Source organism: Medicago sativa, chromosome 6, assembly GCF_051527215.1.
Source record: "Medicago sativa cultivar Bolivia chromosome 6, Bolivia_mono, whole genome shotgun sequence".
NCBI lineage: Eukaryota > Viridiplantae > Streptophyta > Magnoliopsida > Fabales > Fabaceae > Medicago > Medicago sativa.
This window is the reverse complement of record NC_140754.1, coordinates 5,629,103-5,653,973: the sequence shown is the minus strand read 5'-3', so window position 1 is coordinate 5,653,973 and position 24,871 is coordinate 5,629,103. Positions and strand designations below refer to the sequence as shown.

The window sequence follows — 24,871 nt, the reverse complement described above, 5'->3', positions numbered from 1 at the left end:
GCCACATATATTGTTGGATTGGGTTGTATGATATGTGCCTTTGTAGCCACATATATTGGATGGGATTGTACGATACTTGGCCTTGTAGCCACATATATTGATTGGAGATGCTAGCTTTGATATGGTTTCTTTGGGGGTTCAATTTTTGGATTTTGGTTTATAATAATTGTATAATCTTTTTCTTAAAATAAAAATGAAAATTGTAGTATCTATTCTAGATTTTCTAATTAGTGTAGTCTTTTAAAACAACAAATACTGTATTTTATCTGACTTTTATTTGATGCAAATTGATTGGAGTGTCCCTTGCATTCTTTGTTCGATCTTGTTTTATCCAAAATAAAATAAAATAAAATTGTTTCTAATATGTATAAGTCTCGTCCCTAGCATTTTATAAGTTTTAGGTTAAGTTTGAGAAAATGACCCATTTATATAATTATATCAGATTTTTTTTTTATATAAATGATGAATGGAACATGTATTAATCGTGATGTTTGACATCCCAACTATGTTATCATCCTAAGTCACTATAATACAATAACTCAATGTTTTGAAACTCAACTATGACGACACCTCAGATTAAGAACATTGTGTCAAATACACTTTGTCATATAGATTATTAATAAAAAAATAACAAAACGAAAAAAAGTATGAGGGGTCGAACGAAACCAAACAAAACTAAGTAAAACGATAGGTAGACACATCAAACTTTATATAATATTTTTTATCTGATTTGATAATCCAGCTGATTTACCACCTCAAATTTTTTCAAAGAGTTTCATAATCATTTATCATCAAAAATTTATAATAGTATAAAATACATTTTCCTCAAACCATTAACATGAAAACTTTTTATCATTTGTCAATAAAATATGATATGCTGCTTACAAAAAAAATCATACAAAACCAAATTTGATGCCGCAAATATGAAACATTCAAGATGGTTATATTATCAAATATAAATACAAATTCAGTTTATCTTCAATTTGAAACGCCAAAAAACATCCTCAAAATATAAACAAATACGGTCTTTGGGAAGGAGTAGAGATTTTGCTTTTTACGTGTTGTTTTTGCGTTTTACGTTATACTTCTAAGTTTAGTGTTTTGGCCAATATTGGGGGAATGTGAAAATGAAAGCACTGGGTTGTGGGGTGTGAAAATGAAATGCTGCCGAGTTGTAAAATAAAATAAGTGAAGGGCTACTGGGCTAAAGTCTGATAAATAATTGGTCCCTCTTTGCGATTTTTGATATATATTCCCCTAGATAACAAGTATTTCTATATACACTTCCGCCTATAAAAACAAAAAAATTGGCCCCCCTACAGGCCTGCCTGGTCCCTAGGCCGGCGCACCCTTGGTCTCTAGCCTATGCCTTTGGCCGGCCATGTGCACATTCTGCACCTTTTTTAAATATGTTCGAAAACATAGTAACAATTTATGAAAATTATTCTTCTCCCTTTCAAAGTTACCCATTCCCACCCCAAAATTACTTTCATACAACTTGAAATTTTAATTCACACTTGACACATCAACATTTATCTATGAAGTTTCAGACTCTCCGTGTAAGTGATTCACCACTCTATCAACTTTTTCACTTATTTGTTGTTCCACTTCCACTCTTTTATTCAATGTTAAAGGTATTAAGTTACGAGTCCTTCGACTTAGATAGTTTTCAACAGCTTTCCAATTCAATGCAGAACATTTTACTCAACAATAAACCCTTCAAGTTTGATTCTATCCTTTCTTTATGTATATGCCCCCCCCCCCAGCGAAAGCTTTTTTATTTCAATCTATATCCACTTGGACCCTTGTTGCTGCACTCAATGATAGATGTCACCTGAACATCTCTAGTAAGACCTTTTACAATATGAGTCGGTCGAACCTCGACTCTGATACTACTATTGGTCATGAAGGGGTCTGGTGGATCATCACATTGGGTTTTAAACAATCTTATAAGTCGGTCGAACCTCGACTATGATACCACTATTGGGTCATGAGGGGGTATGATGGATCTTCACATTGAACTTTGAACAATCTTAAAAGTGAGTTGGACACTTCACTTTAACCTAAAATCATAAGACATTGTTTATGAGTACTCTCACTTATAAAGTGTTCAACATATACTTTTCCCCTCCAATGAGAGATATTTTACTCACACTTGAAATACCAACATTAGTTCTATGTATGAAAATTGATGTTGACACATTTGATAGGGCTGAAAAACACATGTAAATTACTCAAATGCCCTTCGGCAGTTAACTGCCGAATTTGACTGAAACCGGCTGCAGTTAACTCCCAAGGAAATCCTCGGCAGTTAACTGCCGATGCGCTCCTGCTACAAATCTGACAGAAGCTCTCTCATCCATTATTACTCTCATTTTACCAAAAGTTTTTAAAATCTCTCTACAAAACCCAACCAAATCCAACCAAATTTATTCAATAAAATCACAAGCAAGTAATCATAATGCTATTACCTTACATTTTAGTTGTTATAAATGTATTTATTTTAGCTTTTGAGTAGATTAACATGTTATAATTCATTTTTAGAGTAGATGTTAGTTGATTAATTTAGTTAAAATGTTTGCATGATGTTTATGTTATAGTTTAGAATTTTAGTGTTATTTTTTTATTTTGGTGTTTTATATTTAATTTTTTATTTTATTTTTTAAGTAAATTTACATGTAAGAGTATATGATTTATTTTAAGATTAGATATAAGTTGAATAATTTTGTTATATTTTACATTATTTTTATTTTTTTTAGGGTAAAACATTTTAGGGTTATTTTTATGATTTTTAGGGTTTATGTATAATTTACACTTCAAGTGTTTGATGAAATGTTTGAATGAGTTTTTCATTGATTGTTTTCAATTTCTTATTGTGTAAATTTGAAACAATGGCCAGGTGGATCGACGTTCATGCACAATTCAACGGCGGAGAACCTCATTGGTTGAAGATTCGGTGCCTTGGTGTAACGTTAAGAGGTCTCGAGGATGAACTGAATGAATTCAACCAAGGAGTCAACCCCGGAGACACAAGGAGGGTGGAATACGTTCGGTATAAACGTCCAACGCTCGACGAGGGGAGAGTATCATTCATTTGGGTGGAATTAAAGAATGACGAAAACGTGACGAGCATGTTTTGGGAGCACAACATATTCTAGTGGATCGATATGCGGGTAACGTTGTTGAGATCAACTGAAGATATCATCAAGAGTCTGATTCCACCAGAAAATCGTGATTAGGTAGGGAATGCACCTTCGAACTACAACAATTGTGTTCCTTTGAATGGGGTAATTCAAACTTGCCAAACGGCAGGACTCCAACATTCGTCCGGCATTCCCATTGTTCCTTTCAAAAGATTAAATTCTTGTTTGGCTGGTTTAAAAGAAGGTATTGGATTGTCAAGGAATGGACCTCATTCTTTTGACACTTCAATACCATCATTTAAACCAAGCCTAACAATAATTTAATCTTTTAAATGGAACATTGGGTTTGTCGGACGAACGTTGGAGTCCTGCCGTTTGGCAAGTTTGAATTTGCCCCATTCAAAGGTAAGACAATTGTTGTAGTTGGAATGCACATTCAAACTACAACAATTGTCTTCCTTTGAATGGGGTAATTCAAACTTGTTAAACGGCAGGACTCCAACATTCGATCGGCATTCCCATTGTTCCTTTCAAAAGATTAAATTCTTGTTAGGCTGGTTTGAATGAAGGCATTGAAGTGTCAAGGAATGGACCTCATTCTTTTGACACTTGAATACCGTCATTTAAACCAAACCTAATAAGAATTTAATCTTTTGAATGGAACAATGGGAATGCCGGTCAGATGTTGGAGTCCTGCTGCTTAGCGAGTTTGAATTTACCCCATTCAGAGGTAAGATAATTGTTGTAGTTTGAAGGTGCAACCCGAATGTAATGTACCTTTTTATTCGAATTTATTCAATACGCAATTTTTATTCGAATTCACGTTGTCGCAATTTTAATTATTCGAATTCACGTTAGATTTAATTAGTTTTTATTTGAATACGCAATTATTCAAAACGAGACTTTAATTGCAATTATTCAAAACGCGATTTTTATTCAAAAGCACCATAATGTCAAGGAAAATGTAGCAAAATGTGAGCGACATATTAAAAAAAGATAAAAAAGATCCAAAACAATTGGGCATTACAAGTCATTACATTCATTCATCTTCATCGTCACACAAGTCAATCGGGTTGTCCGCTACGGTCCCTGCGGCACCTGCTTTTGGTTGAGGACCAAAGTAGCATGTCCTCCCGCTCCTCCTCAACCTCGACTGATTGTACATCGGTACGTTCGAATCCTTCTTTTTGACGGAACCATCACATGTGATTCCGTACCATGTCATATGCGATTTTTCTTTCTTCTTCTCATCACTCTGAACGTTACCCTGGTTCTGATTCTAAGACATGTCTACATAAAAAGAAATTGACGATCAAAACCTAAACTAAACAACAATGCGATAAAATCATAAAATCAAAAAATCAAAACCTAAACCTAAACTATCATCAAAACCTACACCTAAACCTAAACAATTCTAACAATTCTACAACAATTCATCAAAACCTAAACCTAAACTATTATCAAAATCTACACCTAAACCTAAACAATTCAAACAATTCTACAACATGCAATTCATCAAAACCTAAACCTAACAATTCAATAAAACTTCTATAACAATTATAACAATTCATAACAACCTAAACCTAAACCTAAACAATTCTAACAATTCTAACCTAAACTATCCTAAAATCATAAAACATAAACCTAACAATTCTAACAATTTTAACAATTCTACAACATTAATTAGGTCTTCATTTTCATAATTAAGATTTTATTATTGTAATTATTATTATTACTATTGTTTGGTTCTTGATCCTTGTGGACATATTTTTGAAGAAATAATTTTTTTTTAATATTAAACCATATATGAAAGATTTCTCAAAGAATTATAATTGTTTATTAATATCATTTATGATTTAATCCCAAAGAATTACAATTGTTTATTATTAGCACATCCTTGAAGGATTACTTAAAGAATGATTTTTCAAAGATCATTGGTTATGAACATTTATGATATAGTTCTTGAAGAACTAAAATAAACATGTCATTGGAAGCATCCCTGAAGGACTACTTAAGGAATGAATCATCTCAATCATTGTTCATGAAGATTCGTGACATAGTTCCTGAAGAACTAATACCATAGTATCAAACACCCTTGTGGGCCATAAAAAAAAGTGATTTTTCTTGGTCACCGTTTATGTAAATTTGATGTTAAGTTCTTGAAGAACTACACATTTAAATCATAACAGAACAAAAATTTATAAGATCTATTTGATCATAAAAAAAAGGAGGAAAATGTGAGACAATACATGTTTTTATACCACTTCGAATATGCTCCTGAAGTAGCAAAATGAGTGAATATCTTCAAAAATATTTTTGAAAAATTACTCGCATTTGTAATTGAATAGTGAGTGATTTTTGATCAAAATGGTGAAAGGTCACATTGAACGTCATTCCCAGAAGTGAATGGTTCATACTATTTGTATTATATAACTAATATCATAATTATGGTAATTGATTTAGTAAAGATTACTATTGATATGATACATGTCAAGGTCGTACGATTTCTTTAGTATGAACTTAGATCAGTTGAGAAATTACTACGTGATCAAAGATTTTATTGATATGATCATATTTCTATTATATGGATTGAAATTTACAAGATTGTCTCCGTATTGATCAAAGTTTGGTTATGATTTTCTTCTATATGGCTTGGATTACAAGGTAAGCACAAATTCTTCAAGATTATTATCTCATAAATATTACATGTTAGATATATATATTTTCTCGTGATCTCACATGTAATTTACATTTTGAAGATATCAAAATTTTGAAATATATCTTATGGACAAATTTTTGTTGCGTAATTATTCACCTGAAAAATACATATGATTTATAAAGTTTTTTTTTTTCTTGGATAAATTTTGAGTTTACCTCTTTTTATATCTATAGTAATACAAGAGATAAATCAAGACTTTATCATATTTATTATATAGTTTTATTTGGAAACATTATGGATAAGAACAAATGAAACACATTATTGTAAACCAGAAGTTTACAAATCATGTTTCAAACCTCAAATGGATAAAAACAAATGAAACACATATTATTGTAAACCAGAAGTTTACAAATCATCTTTCAAATGGTAATTCTTAAAAATATATAACAATCCCTGAAGGATTGCTCAAAATGATTTTTCTTGATCATTTATAATATAGTTCCTGAATAACTATAAAGATTACCCAAAGCTCCTGAAGAGCTAATGTATTGTTACATAGAGTAACAAAATTCCACATTGAGGTTACATTTAATATAATTTTATTGAGTTTTAAGATATTCATCTAAATGGATATCATATTGAAAAATATATGTTAAACATCTCTATTACGAGATATACTATGGTGAAAATAAGCGTAATGGAAAAATGATGTTGTCTATGATTTGTAATACGCTTATATTAGTGCAATGAAAGCACATATTATGTAAACCAGAAGTTTACATATTATATTAAGTTTGTCGTTGGCAAGACCGGTTGGGTTATCCCGGATCTATTATGATGCAAAAATAGATAAATTTTAATGGATTTGTATTGAAGATCCAGTAGATTCTTCAATCAAATAATTTTTTTTCTTCAAGGAAGTAGAAAATTTGAGGATTTTAGTCCTTCAATACATGTAAATGTGTATAAGGTGATATTTGTGAATAAATACACTGAAAATATGGATCAACTAAATGACATGTGTGGTTATTGTTAACTCACAAACCTGAAGCTTGTGAGATTATTCGACCAACAATGTATGATTATTGTTAACTTACAAACCAGAAGTATGTGAAATTATTTTGTCAACAAATTTGACAATGAGTTTATTTTCTGAACTTTTCAGAAAGCGTTTGATAAGTATCATTTGTTAATTAAAATTGATATTGAAAAATTGCTAGCATATGCTCATAAAAAAATGGACTTGAAGATCCATTCTTTAGACGTCTAAAGTTAATTGTATGATTGATACTTATGAAACCATACATTATAAACTCTATTTTGGGAATCAACAATCTTTTATGTTGATATATTGATTTGCATCAAGCCAACTTATTACTATATGTAAGTCCTCCCTCTAATTCATCATTGGTTTTAGGTTAACAATCTAATATTTCTCATCTTAGTAAATTTTTGGATGTGTTGTGTATATCACAATTGCTCCAATATAATACACTAGGATTAATCTTGAAAGAATATTGGGAAAACATTTTTGATATGAATCTCCATCTATCATAAGTTTTATTAAGTCAACTTGTTTACAACCCAGTAGGTTGATTATCGATTGATGGATTAATTTTCCCAATATTAGGGGGAGATGATAAGCAGCTAAAAAATGTGAACCTGAAGTTCAAATAAATTATTTGAAAGGAAATATTATTGTCTCACCATGATCCTCAAGATATAACTCATTTGCAAAGTTAAACAAATTGAATATTAGCTGCTAATGCTCCAAACGAAATAGATATCCCTGTAGGATATTCTAATATTGCAAATGAGTCTCAACCGTGCCTGAAGCATGGTAGACCAATCGGTTCCAAATATAAAAATCCTCAAATAAGAAAAGGAGCTTAAAGGAAAGATAACCCAAACGAGGATATAGAAAATCTAAAAGAGTGTTATGACATAATCGATTTTCCAGTTCCAGAAGAACTGATCAGGTACCTAAAATTTATGAAATATCAATTAATTATGTCATGAATGAAAGATCTCAATGGAATGAGATGGAACCGAAATGAAGTCAACATTGACGTGTTTTTGCATATAATATAGCGCTATATGTGATAAGTAAAAATGAGGATCACATGTTAAAATCTATTAAAGTTATAGATAATCAAAATATTTACAAATGAAAAGAGACAATTCTAGTGAAATCAAACTCGCTTCATAAAGCAGACTTTTTTGGACTTGTAGTCCACACACTTGAAGGTGTGAAGTTAAATGGATATATATAATTTTTCGCGCGAAAGGGGAATTAGATTGATAAAATACATGTATATAGAGTTTGATATGTTCACCGGAAGTGAATTGGTAAATGTTTACCATTTATTTTTAATAGACAACTATTTTTAAGAGACATATTCACCATGAAGTGAATTCAAGAACTTTTTCATACTTGATTAAGTTTAGTAGCACATGAAAGGATCAAATTATATGAATGATGCACTACAATTTATTTGTATCACTCACTTAATAGTGATGATTATATGAAACTCCCTGAAGGATTTCATTTGCATAAAACATGCCATCAAAACTATTGAAAAGATGACATCATTTGCCCATCTTAAGGATTTGAAAATGGACTTGTTATAATTGAATTTATGATAATGGTATAAATATTATTAGAACTCCTGAAGAGATTTTAAATTTTGTTATATAAAGGTTGATATGGACAAATCTCATCCATTGTCTACTCCAATGGTTGTAAGATCCATAGATGTGGAAAAAGATCCTTTCAGACCTCAAGAAGACGGGAGAAGAACTACTTGGTCCTGAAGTACCATATCTCAATGCAATAGAAGCATTGATGTATCTTGCTAATTATACACGTACTGATATATCATTTTCTGTCAATTTATTATCAAGATATAGTTCTTCACCTACACGAAGACATTGGAATGGAGTCAAACATGTACTTCGTTAGCTTCGAGATGCAAGTTATTTGTCAAATCCTCATCATGGTAGATCACAAACAGGTTACTTGTTTACAAGTGGAGATACAACCATTTCATGGAGATATGTATATCAGACCATAACAGCAACATCATCAAATCATGCAAAACTTTTAGCACTTCACGAGGCAAGTAGAGAATGTGTTTGATTAAGGTCATTGATTCAACATATACAAAATAATTGTGGTTTATCTTCTGGAAGAATGGATGCAACAATCATTTATGAAGATAATACATCATGTATTGCTCAGTTGAAAGAAGGATACATTAAAGGAGACCAAACCAAACATATTTCTCCCAAATTCTTTTTCACCCGTGATCTTCAAAAGAATGGTGATATGCATTCAACAAGTTTGTTCGTGTGATAATCTTGCAGATGATTTTACAAAGTCACTCCCAAGTAAAGTTTTTGAGAAACTTGTATTAAGATTTGGTCTTCTCCGTATATTTGTCTTCATGAGGGGGAGAAATAAATGTGTCCTGCACTCTTTTTTCCTTCACCAAGGTTTTGTCCCATTGGGTTTTCCTGGTAAGGTTTTTAACGAGGCAGTTCGCACTCAAAAGGATATTGTACTCTTTTTCCTTCACTATAATTTTTTCCCACTGGGTTTTATTTTAGTAAGGTTTTAATGAGGCATATCCTCGATGGACATCCAAGGGGGAGTGTTATAAATATTATAGTGGATGTCCAAATAGTAAATGGGTTAATGGGCTATACTACTAGATCATTGGGCTTAGTCCATAAGCTATTCTATTTCCCTATAAATAGAGCTCATTTGTAACATTCTCAACTACAACAGAGAATAATAATACTTCTCTCTATTCTCTCTTCTTCTCCTTCTCTCTATTATTGTTTCTATTTACTTAGTTTCATAACATTATTATAGTTTTTATTCTTTTAAATATTTAAAAAAGAATAAAAAAATTAATTCAAGATTTTGTTTTTTTTAATGTGTTAAGACTTGTAATCATATTTTGTGACAATGGAAGACTCACTCCATAATAGAATCCTATTCTGACCATTTATTGTAATCTACATAAAAGTTTATTGTAATTAATAGAATCCTATTCTGACCATTATCATAGTATTTTATTTTTTTTAAATTACCCGTATTTTTTTTTTTACAAAATTTAAATGACCCATATTAATTAGTACTGTTAATGATTGTTAGTATTATTGTAAATTGTAAAAAAGAAAATAGAGTTAAGATTAGTTGATATTGATATAGATGTAAAGTCTATATTGAAGTTTCAACCTCCTTATCATCTTGTTTCATAACTACTCCGCCTAACTACTAAACCAATTTATACCCTTATTATCATTGTAATTAGAGTTAAGATTAGTATTAAAACTTTTTTTTAGAGATGTAAATCTTACTACTGAACATGGCTGCCAATTTTTATCAACATCAAGAACAACAAATAAACAAATAATTAAAAAGACAAGAAAACGGAATGTAAGATCATCAATTACAACAAAGCAAGTGTGATTATTATTCATTATGAAAGGAATACATTACAAGTAGTACTCCACTTATTCATTAGAACTCATACTAAATAGCCAAAGCACTATTTCCATTAGCATCAACAAATACAACGGAATAAGCATCAATTGCAGTCAAAAACAAACGTGATCCACCTTCTTCAGAATTGAACATTTGAAGTCCAATATAGCCACAATCACCAGTTACATCCAAACAAAATCCAAGCCTATAAACATGGCCAGATCCATGTTTCACTATTAAGAATTTGCCACTTATTGTTTCTATACCAGGATAGTTTGTTGCACCACCAATACCAACACAACTTAGTTGAGTAGTATGATCAACAAACATCAACCATTTTGATGATTCAGCACAATCAGGCTTTTTTGTGAACTCGATCTCATGATCGGTACCGGTCAAGATATTACCGGTGCTGTTTTCTGGGACGGTGAATTTAACTGGTAAACCTATCATAGCATTATTTTGTAGGACAGTTACTGGACACTCTAAATCACCAACTTTGTTTAGGGTTAGTCCTCCACTGTTAGGGTTTTCACTAGCTGGAAAAATGTAGTATTGGCTACCAGGGATAAGGGGGGTACCATGGATGTCTAAGACTTGTTTAGCAGCATTGTTTGGTGAAAGATTGGTGATAAAAGCAAATAGGAAGAAGGAAATTGTAAGGGATAAAAAGGGATTCATGGTTTGCTTAATGAGTGTAAATATTGTTTGTGTTTTGGTGCTTTGGTCACTACCTCTGCCCTATATATATAGTGGGAAATAGGTAAACAAGAGTTTCAGCTTACACTATTTAATTGATTTATTTTTGCTCTATTTTTTTTTTGTCCATTGAGTTACCTCTTACCAATGCATAAATAAACAAGACTTTTGTCACTTGATAAAATGACTATTACAAAAATAGCAGTGGTGTGCTATGTTGACACCCTTTTTTCCTTATCTTTATTATACACCTATATAAAATGACATTTTAGTACTTTCATCGGATATGAAAGAGACTGTTAGGTGGAGTGGCGAGGGCCACATGTTCACATGTTACATTTGTGTGTGGTGGTAGAAAAGGTGTGTGCCACCTATAGTGGCCAATGTATCACCACTCTAATCACTACTCTTATGTAAGGAGAAAATTTCACTGAGATAGGAGAATTCATCTTGCATCCAACATATTTCTAAACGAAGAATAGTCAACCAGAAACGCTGGTGAAAATTTCTTATCTAGACAATGGTAACCAAATTCAAATTAAAGGGATGAACAAATTATTAATTTGAAGATAAAATTGGAATTAAATTGGTTAAATTAAAACAATAAAACAATAATTATTTGAAGAAAGAAACATCTCTGAAGAAAGAGGCACCACTAAAGGTCTCGTTTTTTGCTTCGTGGTTATTACTAAATCGATTACCTACGAATTCATTCTGGAATTATTCTGCAAACTCCAGCTTATTTTGTCAGTGGCTCTAGTCAAGCGGAAAATGTAGATCATATATTTGTGGGTTGTGCATTTTATGGTAGCACTTAGGCGCATATTTGGGACTTGGCATACATGCGGCGGACATGTTACCAATTTATGATCACTTCCAACTTTTTACTCCTTTAATTTAGCGAGTGATTTAAAAAAAAAAAATTATGTTCTACTCTCAATGTGATGTGGTTGTCGATTGTATTGGTTAGTTGGAAGGATATGAATAGCCGTATTTTCCAACAATTAAGATCAATCATTACAGCAACAGGTGGACAGTGTGAACATAATTTTTACACTTAAGTTTAGACAACTCACTTCTACATGAATGGAATCAAATATAAATAACTTTATATTTAACTCAATTGTAAATAAAATCAATTTTTTTATCATCACATAACTAAACATGCTCTAATACTTTAAATCATGCAATAGCAAAATCCTTTAACTCAATAAACTAAGCCAAATGTGATCCTAATCCTTCAACTCACTAAATAACCTATGTTTCTTCTTTTGTGTTTGATTATTCTGTTTCATCTTTATTTTTTCCTCCACCCACTATCCATTAATTTCCATTTAGGTGATTGCTCGTAATTATGGAGCAGGACTATGAGTTGTATTATTTGCAAAGAATGAGAAATATACAGAAAATCAAAGAAAAAGTTGCTTTATGATTTTCCTCTAAAAATGGAAAACATGCAGATAATGTTCTGAACCCATGTGATATTGCATTTATATAATCAGGAATCAAAATGGATTCTACCATTTTTGAAGAATCAAACATGCACTCTAACGCAACAAGACAAAAAGGACTGAAGAAGGTTGTTTGTTACGCATATATGCTATGTTGCTCCATAGAATAATTGTGTGAAACACTAACTTTTTATTCAATTAACCTCGGTATTTTATTGTCATCTACCTAAATAATATTAATAACTTACGTACAACTCCATCCTCATAAATAGAAGCCTATTCTTTTTTTGAAGAAAAATAGAAGCCTATTCTTATAATTTTATTTTACTGCAATCTACCTAAAAAATAATGCAAATCCTGCCTAGTTTCACCATCATAATATTTATTATTTAAATGACCAATATTGTTATTATTGTCCCCTCAAAAAAAAATTGTTATTATTATAAAAATAAATAATATAATTCAGTATTATAGGGAAGTTGAGATCGATGCTTTAACCTCCTTATCATTCCTTTTTTTTAACCCCTACTAGCCACGAAACCATTTTTTTTTTTGTTATAACAGGGAGTGTCGAACAGGGTCGTCCCTAAGAATTCGGAGGCTCGGCTCTGGGAATGAAAAGAGGCCAGTGATAAAATCAAAACGTATTTTTTTTTAAAAGAGCAATGTTCTATTTATATTTTTTAAAAGATAAATATAAGGTGCCGTATATATGCGGTACACTCAAAGGTGAAAATGACTACCGTATACATGAGGAACCCCCACCTAACACCAAAAGCAAGAGGACCTAATTCTAATAGGCCTAAAAGGCTAAAACAAGGGAACAGAAAATGGTTGAGGGTATTAAAAAAAAAATTGGAGGGCAGTAGTACTAGTGGGTATTTAATTTTTTTTAGGCCCATGGCTGAGGGAGGCCCAACTCTCTTGAGCTGTTTGCACCCCCTCAGGGCCGGGTCTGTGTCGAAGCCTGGAAAAAGAGAACAAAACCGGGGGTAAAAATCCCCATTGCATCAGCTTTCAACAAATGACTAAACTGAGATAGATAATACTAAAAGGAAACAATTTCAAAACCCATGGAGCAACTATAATTTGTCAACGCATTTTACGCATTGGTTATGTATCTGACGGTTTAGACGTCAAACTTAGTGTGTTTAAACCGTCAGTTGTCATTAAAGATAATGATATGATTATTTTGACTGATGGTTTAAAGTGCCCGACTTGTTAAGTGTTCTTAAGCTGTCACTTGTTATGTAAAGAGTAATGATATTTGATGACAGCTCTTGTGACAATCTTCTTTTTCTCTCTTTTTATTGGTCAATAACAATAGAGAGAGCAAACACATGATGTGAGAATGAGATAAATAGTTGTTCAAAAGTTGTACAAATATCATTTCTCTTATGTAAAATAAGATATGATTATCTTGAATGATTGCTTAAAAGGATTTTCTTTAGCCGTGTGTGGTATAGTGTGTTTAGATGGTTATGTTGGGCGCTTGTTTTACCTAGTGAGTTGGGGGGTGTTCTTAATTTGTTCCTAGGTTTAGGAAGGGGTAAGGATAAACATTGTTTTCTTTTGATAAAGCATACTATTGTGTAGTCTATCTAGAGGCCCGAGAATGATTTTATTTTCTCTAGTACGTTTATTTAGGAGCACGGGATTGCTCCTAATGACTCGATGATGACTCATATTATGACATATCTTTTAGCCAAAATTTATTTGGTTATCGTCCAATTAATGTTTATATTTTTATTGCTTCTCATTATAGGTCCAATTTATACATTTTTATTGCTAGAGGAGGATATTGATAAACATTAAAAAAAAATCTCACTATATCAAGTAAGAGAAAGGTGTTGTAACAAAAAAAAAGTAAGAGAAAGGTGTGTGAGAGAAGGGTATGCATGAGATCTTGTGCAACATGAGGTTGATGTTGGATGATTGAGTCTCTCCATGAAGGTTTTTTTGTCATGGAAGTATAAAACGAAGGGTTTTTTTTTGTCATGGAAGTATGAAACGAAGGGGTCTAGTCAGTTAGTTCAACATACACGATTCTATTAGCTGCTTTCATCACGGAGAGAGCAACACATGAGGAAGAGGTCTAACTTCTTGCTAAGGTTTAGAAAATTGGGTCTCTTTCAAAGTAATCTTGTCTTGACAGATGCTTAAATATTTTGCTCTTGGAAATATGGTCATCATTGATCTTAGTGGTTATTTGTGTGTGTTTTGTGGGGATCCAATCAAATTTGATAGCCATTTATTTGTCGTATGTGTCTTTGCTTATTGTAGGTAGTTAGGTTCAGGGTTGGTTAGGTGGGTAGTGGAGACAGAGACAATGACCATGTTAGTTGATAGGAACATGGAGTAGAATGTAATCCTCTCTCCCGACCCATTTTGTTGATATCTCGATGATGATGTACTTGGAAATGTGTGTGTGTGTGTGTGTGTGTGTGTGTGAGGAGGGGGGGGGGGGTGTAATTGGAGAACAATATTAATAAATGGTAGCCCTCGTATTAAAACATGACTTTAAGTGAGACATGTGCAAAGCATGTGCCAATTCTTGCTCCATCGCTTATGCACCAACGTGCTAACGCTTCTCGCATCTTCTGGTTCTGGTCTCTCGCCCTCGAATAATAACTACAAATAGAGAATAAAAATTTAATCATAACCTTATGTATTTGTTCATACTGCAATTTTCTAATTTGTTTTGCAGAGTTTTTTGGTATTTGCTTCTCTAAATAAAGATAAATAAAGATCATGACTAAACATGTTGTTCTTGAGAGTCCCAAATATTAAATCTTAGATTCTTACTTGAATTTTGTTTATAATCTATTGGAGAAGATTATGAGACTAATTTACCTTCAACAAAAGATGAAGAGATTGATTTATCTTTTAATTGAGATGAATAATTGGAAGGGAAGAAGAAATGTTGAAGCAAGAAAATGAAGTAGGGTTTGAACGCGTAAAAAAGAAGAAACTTCAGCCTTAACACATTGGTGCTTAAAGAATGAAGTGAGAACTAACACATGATTTACTTATTAAGTCATGTTTTAATCTCAACCATTCATTTTAATCTAACGGCTACCATTTATTCATATGGTTCTCACATAATGATAACATTCTCACTTGATATGTCTTATATATAATAGATAGACAAATAAATAAACATATAGATAAAAAGACAGTCCGATAGACAATTTAAAAGACAAACAGATAAAACATTTTTGAGATGTGTATCGTTAGAAAAATAAATAGGACTTTGATATAGAACAATTAGTTCAAATATATTAAATTAGGAAAGACATAATTGCTTGTTCTCTCTAGAACCTGAATAAAAACACTGTATAGTTTTGAGGATATATTTTCTAGGGTTGTCTAATATCGACCTCGTACAACATAGGACCCTTCTATTTTCAGTAAATTTTAATAAAATATAATTTAATTCTTATTAGAATTGAATTAAAAATTAAACTATATATTTAATGGATAAAATCAAAGTAATGTTCTTTGTTACGGTTATTATGCAAAACAAAATCAATTATAGTTTGTTGTGATGTTTATGTCAAATATATAAATGGGAAATTGAAGAGAATTTGAATCTATATAAAAAGGAAATTGGAGAGAATTTTAAAGAATAAAGAGATATTAACAGTGAATTTTTTTAACAGTGAATTTCTTTAAATTGAATAATAATAGAGTAGATAAATTGGAGGAAAATATAAATAAGCAAATATATATATCTTAAATTAGTATAATTGGTTTTTTATTTTTTAGGAAAATAAACACGACATCAAAATTTTGAGTTATAGAATAATTTATACAATTGATGCGGAAATGGAATAAATGATTTTATGGTCGGTTTTCACCTCCATCTATACCCTTACATAAATTTACCTCTATAAGAATGCTATATTCCCCTAAAAAAATCACCTCTATAAGAATGCAATATTCCCCTAAAAAAATGCTATATGTTGGTAGCATTAAAAAAGATAAGAATTTATATCATACTAGTATGAACACCCGTGCCAAGCACGGGCTAGAATTTCGTCAAACTTGACAGAGAATATTGTGATGTATCAAGTGTCATTTTTTTTTGTTGTGGATGTTGAACAACAAATAAGTGAAAATATTTATACTTATGACATAAAATATTGGAAGATGATCGGTACTATTCTCACTTGTGTGGTTGTACTTTCTTTAGTGTGTTGATCCACACTAGTGTTGGCTCCCTCAGAGGTCTCAATGGTGACATCATATCCCGGCTCAACATTGTGGGTGGGAGTAGGACCAGTTCTTGGTGGTGGATCACATGCATAAAGAGTTTGACAGTTGATAGAGAGATGCTAAAGTGTCAAGTTTGAGTTATAATTTTACATTACATGCAAGAGTAAATATTGACAAACATATAAGTGGGTTGACCCATATACCTGATGTCTTAAGATTTTTGGTGAAGAAGTGATGTCAACCTCATTTGTGTGGTTGCTCTTAACCTAATGTGATCCCAATGTAGGCTTCCATTGAAATCTCAACATTATGGTGATTTGTTTTGTTAGTTTTAAGCTGTCATTTGTTTAAAAAAAAATTAAATTTTAGTTTTTGAATGCAATCCTATTTCACTTTTGGTATTTGGTTGGATCTGACAATGGAAAATGTAGATATGTTCGGCTAAGTTGGCAAAATATATGTTATTAGAAATTTTAAATTGATGTGCTGTTTTTTTTTTTAATTAGTCTAATATACTCTCATGGATAAAACGCACACTCCTTAATTTTTTTCCTTCTCATTATTTCTTCCAGGGTCAAATTCTTTTTACATCTTATTTTTATTTTTCGAATTTACTTTCTCTCTTCTCATAAAATAAAGGAACATAAACAACCCTCTCTGAAACCGCCACAAATCCACATGTTTTACCATTTTCTACCTTTGACCTTATTTGACTATCTCATCATATCACAAACACATAACATCTCACAGTTAATGGAGATACGTTAATATGCTACATGTGAGTTAAACTTTTACATTGGAGGAAAAATTATATATTGAACAACGTATAAGTGAGACCAATATGTTTAATGTCTTATAGTTTTGGTTTCAGATGTGGTGTCAATTTCACATGTGCAGTTTCTCATTGTCAAATGTGATGATCCAACCCATTGTATGCTCCCTCAGAACTCCGAACATTATGATGAATTGTTTTTCTTAGTTTCTATGATGTCATTTGATTAATTTTTTTATTAAATATATGTTTTAAAGGGTTAAATATAGTTTCCTTGATGTCGTTTGCTATTTTTTATTTTTTTATTCAAGCACTATTATTTAAAGAGTTAAATATATTTTTGGTCTCTATAAATATACTAACTTTTCATTTTAGTCTCTATAAACTTTCCAGTAACTACTCTTGATCCTTATTTTTAAGTCAAATTTCGTATTGTTAAAGAAATTGTACATAAATGTGTAAACTATTGTAAAAATTACTCCAAAAAAAAATTATAATTTTTTAACAAAGCATAAATTAAATATAAATTTTTAACCACCAAAAATATAAAAATTCATATTTAATTCATGATTTGTTAAAAAATAAAATTTTGAGAGCGATTCTTATAATATTATAAATTTTTGTGAAAAAATTTATTCAAGAATATGAATTCTACATATGAGTTTACTTTAAAGGAGGAACCAAAAGTGAAGATGAAAAACTTCTAGAAGACAAAAAGTTGAAAGGAAAAAAATTAGGGACTAAAACGAAAAGTTGACATATTTATAGGCACCAAAAACATATTTAACCCTTATTTAAAATACCTTGATTTTTTTTGTCTAGTACATGCTTATAGACATTTTAAAAAAAAAAATTGGATGTCATTCATTTTTATGCAATATTTTTTACTTGATCTCTATTATTTCGAATTCCTTCAGTTTTGGTCTTTAATTTGATTTGATTTAACTATAGAAAAATGCCAATGTGTTATTATGAGTTGAAAAAATACATCCTTCTTTGAATTTTGTAAATGTTGTGGCCAAAAAATATCTAAATCCTTCAACAAACCAATAAAATTACCAGCAACTCACTCCATTTCTTATAACCTCATGGACAAAACACGCTACTCCACCTTTTTACCATTAAATTACTTTTTCATCTTCTTTCTTTTTTTAATTTCCTTTCTCCATTAAATTACCACCACTCCACCTTTTTTACCATGTTATGCATTTGTTTGACCTTATTTGGGTATGTCTCTTTATTACAGACGAATATATAGCCAAATATATGCGCACACTTGTGGGAGAGATTATAGTGTGTCAAACATAAGTGATATGACTCAAATACATGTTCGTAAATAGTTTGGATGAAAATGTGGTGTCAATCTTATTTGTGTGGTTTTCCTTAATATAATGCGATTATACAACCCATTGTAGGCTCCACCGAAAGTCTCAACATTAGGATGATTTGTTTTGTTGGTTTTAAGTGTCATTTGTTGAATTTTTCATTCTTATATTTTAGATTTTGGATGTCATCCATTTTTCTTGATCCATGAAAATCAACTCAGTCAAAAATGAAAGTTTTAGTTTTTGTAATTTGGAACTATCGAATTAATACGAACAAATCTCACAGTAAATATCCAATTTTTTTAATGAATTACGATAAATATATCATAAAAAAAATACTGTAATAGTATCGTAATATAATTTGAAATAACTGTCAATAATTCACAATTAACCCACTTGAGTTGTTACGTTGGTATTGACTTGAGAGTTTAAAGTATGTTTCTCTCAAGATTTTAATTTTTTTTTAGATAGACGAAATTAGGGGTGTTCCAAACCGAACAAATCCAATAGAAAAACCTTAAACTGTAAAATACCGCATTTGGTTTTGATGTATTCAAATCATTTTTTTACTCAACCGCATGGATTGGTTTGATTTGCGGTTTTTATTTTACCAATCAAACCAAACCAAACCAAACCAAACTGCAACATAAAAATAACACTCATTAAATATGTCACCTAAATCAATACTCTTAGAAATTCAATGGAAACTTTTATTTTATTTTTTGAAAGATCAATGGAAACTTTTATAAAATGACATATATTTTCTCTTGAAAAGTTTCTTCTTTGCATTTTATTTTTAAAAAAAAATTATTTGGGCGCTACATGAACTTTTAGAGAATGATAAAATCATAGTCTTATACATTTCTTACAGAATAAAATTATTTTTTGTCCACATTTTTAATTTGGTCTTTGTTGCTGGGTGAAAATGAAATTCTAATATTGGATAAACTATAAAACATTGCTGAAAATTTGTTGCGTTTTACCTTTTTAACTTATTTTAATGTTGGAAATGAAATTGATTTGGTTTAATTCGGATAACTTTTTAAAAGCCAACCAAACCAAACTAAACAACATGCTATTTTATCTCGCGGTTATGATGACTTTTTTGCTCAAAAATGAACCAAATTAACCGCACCACGAACACCCGTAGACGAAATAACAAAGCCATTATAAATTCACACACAAGTGGAGGCGCCGGGGTTTGAACCCTGGTCATGGCGTCCGTCCTAACAATTTCGACATTTAACCATTTGAGTTAGGACTTCAATTTTGGTGGGTTGGTTTACCTTCTTAAAAAAGATGAATAATTCACAATTTATTGAAAACAAATAAAAACAATATATTTTTAATGAGGAAACAAAAGCATGTATTCCATTTGTAATTACTATTTTTCCTTAATGAACAATGAGTATATGAATAAATTTTGATTTTAAATATGGAAACTCTCGATTGATTCCCCTAAAAAAAATAAAGAAACTCTCAATTGATTTTTTTTTGTTACAAAACTCTCTCTCTCTCTCTCTCAATTGATTGGTAGTATTAAATATTTATCAAATAGGTTACAAATTGAAATGTGTATTTTGATTTCCATTTCAATTATTTGCGAAAGATCAATGAAATGATAATTGTGATTAAAAATTCACGCACATAAATGAATGAGTCAAAGTTCAAACTCGATCACAACGTACTATATAGAAATTTCAACATTTTTGTCAAGTATGCTTGGACCTGTGAACTACGTCCTTCCTTTCTATTAAAAACACTTGAGTAAACATTTTTATAAGAAAAATCTTTAATTTGTCATACGTGGGAGAGGAATTAACCTACAATTTTTCTTAAATGACAATCATAAAATCAATTGGGACTTTTATTATATACCAAAATATAGAAAAACTTTAAACTTTTCAGCAACTATTTTTTTAGAAACTTTGTTTAAAAAGAACAAACTTGAATTTTCTTAATATATAACATTATTAATTTCATTGAAAAAGAGTAATTGATAAAGAGAATAATTTTCAATTTAAATCCTCGACCCAAATTCACCTAATGCCAATTAAGTTGTCAATTGAATTTTTCCTTAAAAAAACACTGTCAATTGAATTCAGTCCTCAACCCAAATTCGAGCTTGAGAACAAATTAGTTGATGGATCCCTCTTATACATCATTATCTTGGACATCTTGTTTAAGGTATATACCTTACCATTTCCCCCCTCTCCTTCATGTCCTCAAATATTTACGATCCATTGGTATTGAACAATTACATTATTAACAGGAAGAGGTGAGAGAAAAAATTAAACTCAAAGAATGAATATGACAAATATTTTGAATTCAAAAAATAAGAAGATATAATGAGAGGAATATAGAGACACGTACATAATAAAAAATATAGAGTAGTTAGTCTCTTTTTTGAAAAGCTTCAAATAGATCACCTAAACATACACAACAATAAAAGATAATCAAACCAACTATTATCCATGAAAGAGATATAAATTAAATTGGAAATGAAAATAACGTCAACCATGTTAAAATTATTCTATCCAAACATTGGTGAATTTTGAGATGTAACCTTATTCATTTCCTGATTCTATAATTTTTCCTTAATCAACAAAATCAATTCTATGAAATTGCCTATGTTACATCCACCAAGAAGTTATACTTTACTGTTAAGCTAATAATATTTAGACCAATTAGAAAACTTTTTGAATGATGAATCTCTGAATCTTCGAGGACATCAATATTTTCAAGTTAGACGATTTCTTCCTTCATAATATAAAAAATTAGATAAATTCAATGTTTTGAAAATATATTCAAAAGCTCCATTATTAATATGCTTAAAAAACTGAAAAAACAAAATATCACATATTATGTAGATGATTATGGCGATACTTGAGTATTAACCAGTGGATATCCTTAAATTCACTGTAATGCTAATATGTTGTTTGCGATTAACGTTGCAAACTTTAGTAATCTATGAAGAGAACAAATGCAATGTAATTAGTATGAAAAACAAAAGAATGATGAAGCAAAGAAAACATATGCTTATGAATAAATAAGTAAACCAAACACGTATACACACAAACACATATAGAAGAAATAAGAAATTAAATGATGTACACACAACAACACATATAAGAAAGAAGGAATGGATCGATCATGGTTAGTATTTCGTATGCAAGGATGACATTGTGACTATTTTATAATTGAATTGTAGGGATGAATAACACATGATTCATGCTAAATATTTATTGGCATATAAATCAAATTGATTACAATATTTGATTTTAAGTTGACCATCATCTTTATAAATGGAAATCTTCATGTTGTTGGTGTAGACCGTTTATAAGATGTGTGATGATGGGACAGAAGGTGTTAAAATCATAATAAATGGAAAATCAAAGTAAATCGGTGTTATAAATGGAGAGTTCAAATTTGTATCATCGTGTTTGATGTTGATTCAATATATGCACAATAATAATAACTAATAACAATTGTTAAAGAGCAATGCTATATCTCTAGAAAAATAACATCAAGAATTCTTCAAGAATAAAGAATGACAGATACTACCCACACCCCAAATAATCCAAGTTACACCCCAAAATTACTAATATACCCTTTAATTAAAATAAACTATTTTATGTAAACTGAGTTTACATACACTAAGTAAACTGAGTTTACACAGTTTATGCAAACTAAGTTTACGTAGTTTATGTAAACTGAGTTTACATAAACTGAGTTAACATAAGTTAAGTAAACTAACGTAAACTGATTTTACACAGTTTATGTAAACTGAGTTTACTTAGTTTATGTAAACTCAATTTACGTAGTTTATGTAAACTGAGTTTACATACACTACGAAAACTGAGTTTACACAGTTTATGTAAACTAAGTTTACGTAGTTTATGTAAACCGAGTTTATATACACTATGAACTGAGTTTACAATAAGAGTTTACACAGTTTACGTAGTTTATGTAAGCTGAGTTTACATACACTATGTAAACTGAGTTTACATAAGTTAAGTAAACTAACGTAGTTTACACAGTTTATGTAAACTAAGTTTACTTAAGTTCATGTAAACTGAGTTTACGTGTATGTTATTCCTCTTTAGAATATGTAAGTAAACTAAATTCACGTGAGACCTATGTAAACTTAAATTACGTTACCCTTCGACGTAAAATTAAATCAAACAAATCGACAGACAAACATGAAATTAACAATAACGATAAACATCCATGGTAAAATTAACAACATCAAATAAATCATAGAGCAAACGATAAATAGAAACTCGAAGAAATTTATGAAATTCACTTACTTGTATGAATCGAGTACGTATCAATGGAAGAGATGTTGATTTAATTGGCGATTTTAGTAGGTATTGATTGCATATCCATAGTGGTTTGTGGGTGAAAAAGGGGTGAGAGGATTTAGAATGATAATGAAAGAAGGGTTTTTAGAAATTTACATAAAGAGGACAATTTTGGTATTATTGTATAATTTTAAATATATTTGGGTGTAACTAGAATTATATGGGGTGAGACTAGAAAGAGTCATAAAGAATAGCCAATTACAATGTAAAATTTTAATTTGACGTGTTCAAATTAATTTAAAAATTTGATTTTCGATTACTAAAAAATTTCAACAACAAAACAACAATTTTAAATACACTAAAAATTTTCAATAACGAAGCAATAATTTAAAAATTTGATTCTCAGTTACTAAATTTTTTATTTGCTTAGTAACAATAAGGACACAATATTTATTAAAAAAAAAAATAATGACACAGTTTATTACCTTTTGGTTACCAAAATTCTAGTTTCAATCGTGTGTACCTTCCTGTTACCAAAATTAATGCACATTAGAATTCCAGCATGTTACATTTTGTTGTGTAAATAAAAAAACATTAAATGTATCTTAGAATTTCAGCATGACACGTGTACTATCAAAAGAAATCAAGCCAAATGTTTATAACTAGCATTGAAACCCGTGCCAAGCACGGGCTAGAATTCCGTCAAACTTAAGAGATAATATTGTGTTGTAGCAAAAGTCAGTTAAAGTTCAACATTAGATGAAAGAGTACAGGTTGAACATCAAAAGAGTGAAAAACTCATACTCAAGCCTTAAATTTTTGGATGAAAATGTAGTCTCATTTTCACCGTGTGGTTACCCTTTCTCCGATGAGTTGATCCACATTATTGTTGGCTTCTCCAGAAAGTCCAACTGTGGTATGATATCATGGTTCAACGTTGTAGGGGAGCGGGAGTGTTCTAGGTGGTGGATCACGAACACGGAGAGTCTGACACTTAATGGAGAGATGTTAATGTGTTAAGTGTAAGTTAAAATTTCACATTGTATGAAAGAGTAGATGTGACCAACAAATAAATAATATGATCCATGCTGAAATGCCTTGAGACATTGGATGAAGGTGTGATGTTAAGCTCACTCGTGTGATTGCTCTTAACCTAATGTGATCATACAACTCAATTTTGACTCTCACAGAAGTTCCAACGTTGTGATATTTTTATTTGTTAGTTTTTGAATGTCGTTTTGTTTAATTTTTTATCTTAAATGTCAAAAAATTATTCAACCTCTGTTATATCTGATTCATTCACTTTTGATCTTTGGTAAGATCCGACAATAGTAAAATGTAGATGTGTTTTGTTGAGATAAAAAATACATACATGTTTATTAGAAATTTTAAATTGTTGTGGAATTTTTTTAATGAGTCTAATATTTTGGTAAGATAATTACAGATTAATTCTTATCTCCTTCAATAAATGTATAATATTACCAATAACTCATTATATACTTTATTATCTTAGAGAAAAACAATCACTCCTTACTTGTTTCTCTTTTCATTTCTCTCATGTTCAAATTCCTTTTTCGTCTTCTTTATTTTTCTAATATACTTTCTCCTTTCTCATGAAAGAAAGGAACAAAAACATTTCTCTATAAAATCACTACCAACCCATATTTTTTAACATGTTATGCCTCTGATCTTATTTAGCTCTCTCACCAGATCAGAAATACGGACTGTCTCACACATAATAGAGATATGTTTATGTGTCATGTGTGAGTTAAACTTCTACTTTGGAAGCAAAAGTATATATTGAG

At 30.5% G+C, this 24,871-nt stretch overlaps 1 protein-coding gene across 1 annotated transcript; it reads right to left on the bottom strand.

The window, feature by feature from the left end:
- Nucleotides 1-10,262: 10,262 nt before the first annotated feature.
- LOC146912318 (kunitz-type trypsin inhibitor-like 1 protein) lies at nt 10,263-11,034 on the bottom strand. The gene has a single exon (XM_085720408.1). It carries the CDS (start codon nt 10,976-10,978, stop codon nt 10,346-10,348), a length of 633 nt encoding a protein of 210 aa, XP_085576534.1. The 5' UTR covers nt 10,979-11,034; the 3' UTR covers nt 10,263-10,345.
- Between the last annotated feature and the right edge of the window lie 13,837 nt (nt 11,035-24,871).